This window comes from Rhinatrema bivittatum, chromosome 1 (assembly GCF_901001135.1).
Source record: "Rhinatrema bivittatum chromosome 1, aRhiBiv1.1, whole genome shotgun sequence".
NCBI classification, from domain to species: Eukaryota; Metazoa; Chordata; class Amphibia; order Gymnophiona; family Rhinatrematidae; genus Rhinatrema; species Rhinatrema bivittatum.
Genome location: NC_042615.1, coordinates 796,920,476 through 796,933,318, shown reverse-complemented (window position 1 = coordinate 796,933,318; position 12,843 = coordinate 796,920,476). Strand labels below are relative to the sequence as shown.

Below are 12,843 nucleotides of genomic sequence, written 5' to 3'. Positions count from 1 at the left end.
CAATTAAAAAAAAATGAAGCAATGCTTCAGGCCACTTACTAACTGAGTATAACAAACACTTTGTTGGACCTGCCAAGCAGAATATTCTGTCCAAATAAGTGGACCCTGCAACAATCCATAGCTGATCGTCTGCTCAAAGTTTGGGGTTAGCCTTGGATCAACCTCTCAAAAAGGATATAGCTGCACTGGAGAAAGTGCAGAGAAGGGCAACCAAAATGATAAGGGGCATGGAACGGCTCCATGAAGTTAGCAAATAGCTCATTTAAAATAAATCAAAGAAAATTCTTTTTCACTCAGCAGATAGTTAAGCTCTGAAATTCATTGCCAGAGGATGTGGTTACAGCAGTTAGTGTAACTGGGTTTAAAAAAGGTTTAGATTAGTTCCTAGAGGATAAATTCATAAACTGCTATGATGGTAATTAATAAGCAATAGTAGCTTGTGATCTATCTAATGTTTGGGTACTTGCCAGGTACTTGTGACTTGGAATGGCCACTGTTGGAAACAGGATACTGGGCTTGATAGACTCTTGGTCTGACCCAGTATGACATATCTTATGTTCTGATCAGAACCAAAAATTAAATTGATTCTGCTCCATACTACCCAATGGTCTGCGCAAGACTCAAGACACTTTCCTGATTCCCTTGAATAGAGGCCTCATGTTCACTCTTCCTTCTATACCATTCATGGCGAGAACCATACAGAAGCTCAATTGGGACCAAACAATCATGTTTTTGATTGCTCCAGCATGGCCAAGACTAGCATGGTATGCGAATCTGATGCAACTGACCACGAGACCTCCCATTCATCTAGGAGACGACCCATATCTCCTATCTCAAGAAAAGGGTTCTCTTCTGCACCCTGCCCATCCAACTCTGTCTTATGGCGTGGATGTTGAGCTCTTGATACTAGTACAGTGGTCCTTACCAGAATCAATTCAGCACGTATTCCTCTTAGTGAGAAAACAATCCACAAGTTACTCTTTCAAGTAAGAACATAAGAAATTGCCATACTGGGTCAGACCAAGGGTCCATCAAGCCCAGCATCCGGTTTCCAACAATCTCTTCTCCCAGCTGAACAGCCTTAACCTCTTTAGCCTTTCCTCATAGGGGAGCTGTTCCATCCCCTTTATCATTTTGGTCGCCCTTCTCTGTACCTTCTCCAGTGCAACTATATCTTTTTTGAGATGCAGCAACCAGAATTGTTCATGGTTCTCAAGTTGCAGTCTCGCCATGGAGCGATACAGAGGCATTATGACACTTTTCGTTTTATTCACCATTCCTTTCCTAATAATTCCTAACATTCTGTTTGCTTCCTTGACTGCCACAGCACACTGAGCCGATGATTTTAATGTGTTATCCACTGTGATGCCTAGTTTTGTAAAATATATTCAAAATGGTGCTTCTTACAGTTTAGAATCCAGACACCTTTTGTCCTATCTTCACTTTCTTTCTGTTTGGACTTGTCACAGTGTCTGTATGCATGCATTTCAGCACTATTGCAGTTTATCATTCCCCTGACAACAGAGCACCTATCTCCATGTATCCTCTTGTCTCCAAATTTACAGTTGCAACCATCAATTCACAAACCCCAGTATCCCTTGGATCTCAACTCACCTAATAAAAATTCTGTTCAAATCTCTAGAGGCATCATCCCTAAATTACTTAATCTGGAAGTTTTTTTTCTTAGTAGCTGTTACTTCTACTCGACTAGTCAGTGAACTGCAAGCACTGGTACATTACCCATCATATATGTAATTCTTTCATGATAAGGTGGTACTCAGGACACATCCCAAATTCTTATCAAAAGTGGTATCTGCATTCTATTTAAACCAGTCAATAGTAGTACCTACTTTCTTTCCACAAACTCATGCTTATGATGGTGAGAAAGTGCTGCATACTTTAGACTGCCAAAGAGCCAGGCTTACTATAAATGATGCACACAGTCACACAGAAAAACGTAGCAGCTATTCATCTCATATGATCCAAACAGACTTGGCACAGCAGTAGCTAAAAGAATGCTTTCCCAATGGATTACAAATTGCATTCAGCTTTGCTATGCTGCAATCGGTCTTGATTTCATTAATCCAGTCAGAGCTCACCAGGTTAGAACAATAGCTTTCTCAGTTGTGCATCTCATCGAAGTTCCAATTGAAGACATTTTTAAGGCTGCTACTGTTCCATACTTTCATATCACATTACTGCCTAGATAACCTAGCTTCCTCAGACAGTGCAGCGGGACAGGCATTTGCTTAAAAAATAGTCCGCTCTCCATGGTGGAGTCCGGATTACTTGTAAGAAAACATTCTGCTGAAACTGCTTGGAATTCCCCACTAAACATGGCTAATTCAGCCCTGCTTATTGATGGAATAAAGGTAGTTTGCTTTACTGTAAATGGTGTTTTCCATAGATAGCAGGATGAATTAGCCATGCCCTCCAAACTTGACTATCCTCCCACTAGCTTTGAAACAGACACTGGAGATTTTGAGGCAGCACGCACGTGGGAACTCCGCACATGCTCAATACAGCTCTATTGGCTTGGAGAGACAGTTCCATTCAGTGCCGCCGAATGATGTCACTCACAGATCATGGCTAATTCATCCTGCTATCTACAGAAAACATCATTTTCGGTAAGCGAACTTGCTTTTTTCAGAAGAGAAATACTTTATATATAAGCTATAAATGTTGCCCCCTACCCCCTTGAACCTTCCGTCTTGCTCACAAGTGCAGCAGTGAGAAAGGTTCATAGATCGCATTGCATTTGATCATCTCCTCTTTGGTGTGCATGGAAGAACTGGGTTCTTTGGAACTTATAGGGCTTTAAATCAAAAACTGTAAACTTCCTGAGAATCTGACTAGCTCTGATTAGCTACTTCTGACTGCATTTTTCTGCTTAATTATTGTTGGGGAAGGGGGAAGTAGAGGAGAGAGAGTGCAGCTCGCTCCACACATTGAGACCTGTAACAGTCCATATACTGTAGGTCAAATGGTATCAAATTGAAAACCAGCCAGAGCTAAAGCTTACTTTTGATGTTCATTAAATGTGCTAGAACCTTCCAGCTCTAGTGCAAAGCTTTAGGGCAAGCAAGTGTTAGCATTAGTTTAGTTTTACCAGGACATCTAAAGAATTGGGTTCTTTTATTGTACCAGCATCAGGAACTGAAGTTCTATGTTTAACTCCCTTTTGGATAACATTCAAAGCCTCAATAAAACTTACTTCTTATCCTAAGTTCTCTAGGTGCTTGTTTCAAAAGTCAAACTTATTTTTGCTATTTTGATCCTTCCTACAGGGGCTTTTCTTAAGTGTTAGATTCCTGAAGTTGCTTTAATTAAATTTAAATGCAAAACACTTTTCCATACTGCAAAAAAGTGCTTGCTTTGATGTGCATTTTGTAAAAGAGATTTTTTGCTGGTTCAGTGCCATGATTTCAAAGAAAATATGTTCACTTTCTTATAGCCGTGAATTTTCTTTACACATAAATACCAAGCGGTAAATTATCTCATACTTTATAACAAAATTAATTATGTTGACCTGTTTTAGTTTTTGTCCTGAATAGAAATAAATATTTCAAGATCATAAATTATTTTCCATTTTAGCTATTCCATCCACTGTAAACCTGTATGGTCTATTTGTTGGCCATTGTCCAGGTGTTTGCTTACAGGAATCACTGATGAGAAATCATTTACATCCAGTGTATGCAGAACTGTCTGCTGTATCTCAATGCTGGTTAGAATTAATTCACAAATTACATTTACAGGGTCATGGATGGATTAGGTTTGACAGTGTTATCTGTATCCTGACAGGCTCATTAAAGTTGGCCTTACAAAGAAAAATGAAAATAAAATACTATATGTTTATATGTTTTTAAAGGTGATTTAGAGGGAGCACTTAGTTAAAACCTTTTCCTTGATAGGGTTATGGTGTTAGAGATTGCTCCTTACTCATTTGCTGTTGTGATATTGTTGGGTTTTATAGGCACTAACAAAGTTCCTAAAGTGTGTTAACTGGGATCTGCCGCAAGAGGCCAAGCAGGCTCTGGAATTACTGGGGAAATGGAAGCCCATGGACGTAGAAGATTCTTTGGAGCTGCTGTCATCTCATTTTACCAATCCCACAGTACGGCGGTATGCAGTTGCCAGATTACAACAGGCCGATGATGAGGTGAATTATTGTTTTTGTTTATTTAAACTATCAAAAGGCAAAGAAATCAAAATAAGTATGGATTCTTTGAACTTTTGCTTTTAGATCAGCAATAGTCCTGTGAGCTATTATATAAGAGATACAAATTCAAGTCCCGGGCCCAGTTCTTGCCTCTTAACCTGGCTGGGCTCAGAGCCTCATGAAGAGGACTGTTTGCAGGAGAAGTAAGAACCAATAGTGGAAAATACCAATCCAAATGCAAATAGAAGTCATAAACTCCCCTTTTGTCATAGCCAAAATTAGAGTGCTGAAGAACTCAACTGAATGTTTTTTTATTTTTTTTTTAATCTATCTACTTTAACTTCTTTTTTAAGGTGTTAATTTTAAATAGAGCAACTTTTGGTTAAATGATATGTTTTAGACTCAGATTTTGAGTTTATTAGTAACTAATAAATGCTGCCAAAAAGACACAAATGGCCCAGCCAGTCTGCCCAGGAAGCTATTTTAGGGTTGTAACTTCTGCTCTGCTCAGGTTATCCCCATGCTTTCTATTTGGAGTTGTAACTGCCACTCCGTGCATGTTACCCTATTCCTTTATTGCCATCCTAAGGATCCTTTGTGTTTATCCCATGTCTTTTTCCTCCATCACCGCCCTTTCCGAGAAAATATATTTTCTGATATTGGTTCTAAGTCTACCCCCTTGGGGCTTCATTACATACCCTCTTGTAGTTGAAGGCACTCTTCAGCTGCTGAGAATACATATTTTGTGTTGCTGCTTGAAAGTAGTGATGTCAGAAAACCGAAAAGTAGGAACTTGTTGACATCACTGACTACTTTGTTTCTGATAGAATCAAACTGATGTTTCTATCAACACTGGAGAACCATCTTCAAGACATTTAGCAAGCAGTCTGTATGGTTCTTCACTTGATTAGAATCCAGATGCACTAACGATTTTCTTATTTTGTGTCAATTGGAAAATGGTTAGTAAACTCAGCCCTAGGTTAATAAACCACTTCGGGAGAGAGCTGGCTGGTTAATTTCATTGGTATAGGACTTACATAATGCAAAACTAGCTCAAGTCTTAAGAGTCTTTTACCATCCTGGTGACATAACTTGGTGATTTCAGTCCATTTCTTATTGGGAAGATTCTACATCACTTTAAAACTACCAACACAGCAGACACTAAATTCAGCAAGGAGGCCAAGGACTGAATGGGCATTGGAAGCTCCACACACACACACACACCTACACACCTTCTCTCCAGCGTAATGCTGAGGCACATTGACAGAGCAGTGTGGAGAAGTTTCTACTGCCAGAACTTGAGCTGCACTCACTTTGCATATAAAGAGAGGGCTTTAGTTTCCAGTGCTCTCAATTCAACACTTTTGGCCAGCATGAAACTCACAACAGGAGAAATTAGAATACAAAATCCTCTCTTAGAATGCTGATCCGTAACTACATAATTGGGCAAGTGTTTAAAGGAAAAAGACACCAGTGGATATGATCATGTCTCTAAGAAAAAGTGCTGCACCAAGGACTTAAAATGGTTGTCATATCTGGGGTCAAGAAAGAATTTCTTTTGTTGCTGTGGAGACAGTTGTTAGGCTCAATGGACTTAATAGATCTTTGGTCTTTTTTTTTTTTTGAACCTAACCAATAGTATAACCATGTAAACATTTGTATCAATTGGTTTGTTTGTATCACACAATGAGAATATGATACTCATTAAAACAATGCCTCCTATATTCTATTCAAATTTGTGTGACTATTAACAGCTATATTCTACCCTTCTGTCTACATAATCTAGACAAGTTGTTTACTGCATTTTTTTTAAGAATTGGTAGGAAATATTTTATGAATAATGTTAAGGACCCATTTTAAATATGACTGCAGTTTCACCTGTCATATTTTTCCAGTTTTTAGTCTTGCCTCATTCTCCCATAATGTACAATGCAAGTTTCTATTGATAAAAATCAAGGGTGATGAAAGAGGGCTACTATTGAAGTTATACTGGACAGATACAAGGAAAGAGGTATAATGGTCCCAGATCCTAGCAGGTCAGACCAGGCAAGAATTGTAAGAGAAAAGAACAAAAAACGTATTCTGGAATGCGAGGAGATGTTTTAATAGCTGTTTTGGAGAGATCTCCAGGAGGCTGTTTATTAATACATTGCTTTAAACCTTTCTGTTGCATCATGTGAACAGATATGATAATGAAAAGATTTTTAAAATTAGACTCCATCTCAACTCCATTAGTGATTTGGGGATCCTGTTCTCTGTAAAAGCAACTAAAATGTTAGACCATCTCTTCAATGATGTTTGTCTGCTTTGCATTGACATCTGATCTTATTTGCCACATCTCATGTGTACTGTGTTGGAAAATAATGAAACATTCCCTGTACGTACCAGGATCAGTCCAGGACACCTGGGTTGTGACTCCGCACCAGTAGATGGAGACAGACTAAAACTTGTGGGCGGAGCCATATATGCCCCTGTGCCAGTCACAGCCCCTCAGTCTTACTCTGTCTCCAGTAGATGGTGCAGGTGCGGTCACAGCTCCTTCCTGCCCTGGTTTTGGTACTCCGTCAGGGTCGGTTCTTTTTTCTTGGGTTTTAGGCCAGTTTCGCTAGGGTGCTTTAATTTTGAATTTTGAATTTTTCTGTTTACCAAATTGTCACTGACGTTCCGTCCGCCCTGCCTCCCAAGGGGGTTGTGAGGTCCTGAGGGGACTACCCCCCCTGGTTGAGGCCGCTGCTAGGGTCGAGGACCCGGCTTTCTTAGTAGCAGCGTCAGGGGTGACACCGGGGAGCCCGGTTCACTCCCCCTGTTGGATTAGGGCTCCAGGACTGTGGACAGCGACAGGTTTGTTTGTTGTAAAAAAAAAAAAAAAAAAAAAAAAAAAAGGGGTTTGTTTTATTTGTGCCGGCTCTCTCTCTCTCTCTCGTAGCGTCGCCGCTCTCCGGTGGGGGAGCTGCTGGTGGGGGGGGGGGTCGGCCGTTCGCTGCATTTTATTGGAGGTGTCTCTTCCCTACGGCGGTCCTTGGTCCCCGTTTCGCGCCTTTTCTTTCGCCGGCTTGACTTGTGGCTCGGTTGCCGGGCTGGCGGTTCGGCGCGCGCGCTGCTTCCCAGACGGTGAGGGATCGTCCGTGGCGCCTCGGGGGGGGGGGGGGGCTCGTTCGTAACCCGCGCGATCGCCGCCGCGCGGGGGAGGGGGCGTGAAAGAAAGGCCTCGAGCTCTTCCCGCTCCGTGCGGCAGTGGCGGCCATTTTGGCCGCGGCTGGCGCCTGAGAAGCGGGGGGCCCCCTTCGGCGGCCGCAAAATGGCGCGGGACACGGCGGGCGCCTGAGCGGCGGGTGGCCCCTCCTTCGGCGGTCGGCTCGGCGGGTCATTCGCCTGGTGCTGTGGAACTGGGACGGCTTGACCGGCATTTGTTGCTGCTGCAGTTGGCAGCGGTCCCGATCGCGACACGCAGGGACCCTGAGGCGGTAAGGGTAGCCATTTTGCCGCTGCAGTCGGCAGCGGTCCCAATCGCGGCTCGGGCAGCCATTTTGCCGCCACGGTCTACAGCGGTCCCAATCGCAGCGGCAGCGTCCCGATCGCGGCAGGGGCAGTCGTTTTGCCGCCCTGGTCGGCAGCGGTCCCGATAGCGGCGGGAACCTTCGGGAGGGGGGGCAGAAATCGTCGCCTCCACTTCTCCTCAACGGTTCCCTCTGCGTCCCTCAGTTCCCGCGGGTCCCTCGGGAAAGGGGGCAGGAGTCGTTGGGCATGCGCGGGGCCTTTGGGGCCCATAGGGCGCGCAAACGTTCAGCGGTTTAACGGCTGGGGGTCTCGTAGCGCCGTTTTCTAGGCCTCAGGAACGGCAATCGGTGGGCCCCGGCCGGAGGGCCGCGAGTTAAAAGGTTTTGAGGACCATTCCACCTCGGGACGTTTGGGAGTCCTCGGTCTCGTCCTCGGCTCAGGAGGGCTCGGAGAACTCGTCCCCGCCCCCGAGGGGGGCAGAGAGTGACAGGCACCCTTCGCCCAGAGCCAGGCATTAGCACCGAAGGGGCAGTTACCAGTTCCCAGGGTTGTCCAGCTGTTCTCCTCCCCGTCATTCTAGAAAAGTTAGGGATCTCGCCCCTCCGGGGGAGGCTAGAGGAGGCTCCGTGGATTCAGGGTGGGTCAGGTCTGCGTGGCCCTCTACCACGTTCCCGGTCCCGCTCTTGACTATGGACCTGCGGCATTGGGACAGGGACATCCTGGACTTGGGGCTGAAGGTTCCCCCGGCAATGGACAAGTTTCACCCTCTGCACGAGGAGGCCTTGGAGGTGTTGCGGGTCCCTAAGGTGGACTCTTCCACGTCAGCAGTCCCGAAGCGCACTCCCATCCCGATGCGGGATACCGCGGACTTATGGGATCTCTAGGATTGACATTTGGAGGTGCAATTGAAGAAGGCCTTCGGGGCTTCCGCCCGGGGCTTGGGCTGCAGTCTGGAGTGATTTTGCACTTCGGGCTGGCTTGGGATGAGCCCATCAGCTTCTGGCCACTGAGGGGAGCCCTGGCGATCACAGGGGCCAAGGCTTCACAGCGAAATGTGGTCGGTCCATCTCTTGCTGCAGCCTCAACACGCCGTTCCTAACGTCAGGGCGCTGTTGTTGTCATTTTTCGAGGACTGGGCCGGCATAACGTCAAACCAGTCGGTCCTCAACGTGATAGGACACGGCTACGCGTTAGATTGTGCTCGTACTTCAGCGGACAAGTTCCTTATCTCGCCCTGCAAGGCCCCGAGAAGACTGCTGCTGTGCTCGACACCATCCGACGCTTAGACGGCTTGGGAGGTTTTTTCCCCAATCACGGTCAGCCGACACGGCAAGGGCCGTTACTCCATCTACTTCATCGTCCCGAAGAAAGACGGCACGTCCACACTGATTCTGGATCTCAAAGGGATAAGTCGATGCCTTTGCATTCCTCACTTCAAAATGGAGACGATTCGTTCAGTCATCGCTGCGGTAAGGCCCGGCGAGTTCCTGGCCTCCAAGTTCCTGGCCTCCCTGGATCTCACGGAGGCATATCTTCACATCGGCATTCATCCGTCATTCCAATGCGTCCTCAGGTTCTGCATACTAGGGCGGCAGTACCAGTTCCGAGCGCTCCCCTTCGGGCTCGCGACGGCCCCACGTACATGCACGAAGCTGATGGTTGTGATGGCGGCGTAGCTGCGCCGAGAAGGTCTCTTGGTCCATTCTTACCTGGATGATTGGTTGATTCGGGCGACGTCCGAGGCTCGGGTCGGATGGCGGTAGCCAGGGTCCTCCACCTTCTGCAGTCCCTAGGATGGGTGATCAACTGCAGCAAGAGTCATCTGACACCCGCGCAGACCTTGGAATATCTGGGAGCTCTTTTCGACACAAAGCTGGGCAAGGTGTTCCTGTCGCATGAACGGGTGTGCAAACTGCAAGCTCAAGTACGACGCCTATTGTCTCTCCGCCAACCGCGGGTCTGCGATTACTTTATGGTCCTAGGGCCTATGGCTTCAACGCTGGCGCTGATTCCCTGGGCATTCGCTCATCTGCGACCATTACAGTCCTACTTTCTATCCTGCTGGAAGCCGGTCTCGGAGGAACTCAATCTACCGCTTCCGCTCACGGAACACGCGAGGTCCAGCCTGCTCTGGTGGCTGGATCCCAAGCATCTGTCGTCTGGGGTCTCTTTTCGGGTGCCCAACTGGACAGTGGTGACCACGGATGCCAGCCTTTCCGGTTGGGGAGCGGTCTGCATGGGGAGCGCAGTCCAAGGCCTATGGTCCGTGTCGCCAGCCCAGGGGTCTGGCCATCGCCTAGAGACCGGAGCGGTCCGTCTGGCCCTGCCTGCAAGCCTTCCTGCCGTTGCTGCGGGGGAAGGCAGTTCGAGTGTTGTCGGACACTGTGACCACTGTGGCATACATCAACCGCCAGGGCGGGACAAGGAGCCCCCAGGTGGCGGAGGAAGCTCAGTGCTTGATGGCCTGGTCGGAGCTACATCTCAGCAACATAGCAGCGTCTCACATTGCGGGAGTTGACAACGTGCAGGCGGATTTTTCTCGGCCGTCATCGCCTGGATTCCGGAGAGTGGGAGTTGTGGCCGAAGCATTTCTGCTCATTTGCAAAACGTGGGGGGGTGCCCCACATGGATCTCATGGCCACGTGGCACGACGCGAAGGCCCCGCGATTTTACAGTCGACTTCGAGGACGGGGGGCAGAAGGCGTCGATGCGTTGGTGCTTCCCTGGCCGACGGATGTGCTGCTCTACGTGTTTCCCCCGTGGCCGATGTTCGGCAAGATTCTACGGCACATAGAATTGCACCCAGCCAAGGTGATCTTGGTGGCACCGGAGTGGCCGCGCCGGCCGTGGTTCGCAGACCTCGCCCAGCTGGCGGTATCAGCGCCCTTTCGGCTCCAAGGAATGGCGGGCCTGCTCCATCAGGGCCCCGTCTGTTTGGAGGATACGGATCACTTCTATCTCGCGGCATGGCTTGAGGAGTCGGCTGAAGTGGAAAGGTTACTCAGATGCGGTGGTAGCCATGCTGCTGCGTTCCAGGAAGCAGTCAACGTCTCTGGCGTATGTCCGTGTCTGGGTGGTCTTTGAGGAATGGTGCGTGCAGCGTGGGGTGGACCCCACTTCGGCTTCCGTCTCCGACATTCTGGCGTTCCTCCAGGCAGGTTTGGCCAAGGGTCTGGCGTGCAGTTCGCTACGGGTCCAAGTGGCGGCGCTTGGTTGTTTGCGAGGTAAGGTCCGTGGTACGTCCCTGGCACTTCATCCGGACATTTCTCGTTTCCTTCAGGGTGCTAAGCACCTTCGTCCTCCATTGCGTCTCCCTTGTCCGGCTTGGAACCTCAATTGGGTTCTCTCCGCTCTCTGCACGGCGCCGTTTGAGCCCTTGAAACGCGCAACTCTTAAGGATCTCACTTTAAAAACGGCGTTCTTGGTGGCGATTGCCTCGGCACGGCGTGTTTCCGAGTTACAGGCCCTGTCCTGTAGAGAACCTTTCTTGCGTATTTCGGATTCCGGAGTTTCTTTGCGGACGGTTCCCTCCTTTCTTCCGAAAGTTGTGTCGTTTTTTCACGTGAATCAATCGGTGGAGTTGCCAGCTTTTGTGGGAAGGGAGTCCTCCGTTCCAGAAGAAAGGGAATTACGGAAGCTTGACGTGCGGAGATCCCTCCTTCCCTATCTGGAGGTTACTAATCCTTTTCGGGTCACAGATCATCTGTTTGTCCTGTTCTCTGGTCCAAAGACAGGGGCAGCAGCGTCACGCACAACGATCGCCCGTTGGCTCAAGGAGGCCATTGGTTCGGCTTACTTGATGCGGGGAAAACCACTTCCCGTGGGCCTGAAGGCTCACTCGACTCGTTCTCGACTCGTTCTCAATCGGCGTCCTGGGCGGAAGCTTCGCAGGTGTCGCCTCAGGAAATTTGCAGGGCGGCTACCTGGCAGACGTTGCATACCTTTATCAGGCATTACCGGTTGGATGTCCGGGCTACCGGTTCCGGGGGTTTGGAGAGAGGGTACTCCGAGCGGGACTCTCTGCTTCCCACCCTCGGTAGGTTTGCTCTGGTACATCCCAGGTGTCCTGGACTGATCCTGGTACGTACAGGGAAAGGAAAATTAGTTTCTTACCTGATAATTTTCGTTCCTGTAGTACCAAGGATCAGTCCAGGATCCTGCCCGCAGTGCTGCGCTGAAGTAATGGAGAGTCCGCTCTTTGTTCTGAATTATTCTGTTCCGCTTGTTTAGCTCTCTCGGTTGGAGAGTCCGTTTCCAGGAGGGGTGTTTTTTTTCTTTCCCCGGTTTTTAAGCGGTTTATAGCGAGTTTAGTTCTCTGGTTGTGTTTCTACTTTGACATTACGTATGACTGAGGGGCTGTGACTGGCACAGGGGCATATATGGCTCCGCCCACAAGTTTTAGTCTGTCTCCATCTACTGGTGCGGAGTCACAACCCAGGTGTCCTGGACTGATCCTTGGTACTACAGGAACGAAAATTATCAGGTAAGAAACTAATTTTCCTATATTCCCTGTCCTCCTTCAGGTGCTATTTTCAGACTGAGAAGGTGGTATACAATTTTTAAAAAAATGAAAGAAATCTTCAGGATATACATATCTGGGCATGCTGGTTGACCTTTAGACTTTGAACGTAGCTGGAGCATTCACAGAAACATAAAACCTGCTCATTACCAACCACTTCCTGTTGCAATATCAGAGAGTTTACTTGATCTCTGGCTTTTTCTTCATTTCATTGGCAATTTATTTTAAGAACGGGGGGGGGGGGGAGTCATGTAGTTTATGAAAGAAGTAGAAGAGACAATATTTGATGTGATTAATACAGGACAATACTATATTTAGAGAAATTAGTGCTGTTCATCTAAATAATCTGAATAAGAACATAAGAAATTGCCATACTGGGTCAGACCAAGGGTCCATCAAGCCCAGCATCCGGTTTCCAACAGTGGCCAATCCAGGCCATAAGAACCTGGCAACTTAGAATGCAACTGAACATTCTACTTTAGGTTATAATTGGTTAGTAGTATATTGTAGTAGCTAGGCAATCTTTAAAGATTTTGCTGTACTTAGAAAATATTATTGAATATGATAAGTACTGTTAACCTGTGGAAGATTAGACAAAATAATTCTTGAAGTAGCACTGCTTTACCTGTCCTAGAACAAGAAAAATATAACTCTTCTGCAAACTGCA

The 12,843-nt window shown here is 47.4% G+C and overlaps 1 protein-coding gene across 1 annotated transcript in view; it reads left to right on the top strand.

The window, feature by feature from the left end:
• The window catches only part of PIK3C3 (phosphatidylinositol 3-kinase catalytic subunit type 3), a 498,179-nt gene that overhangs the window by 180,510 nt on the left and 304,826 nt on the right, over positions 1-12,843 (top strand). The window contains 1 exon segment of the mRNA XM_029581010.1: positions 3,974-4,159. Coding sequence (XP_029436870.1) covers positions 3,974-4,159 — 186 coding nt within the window.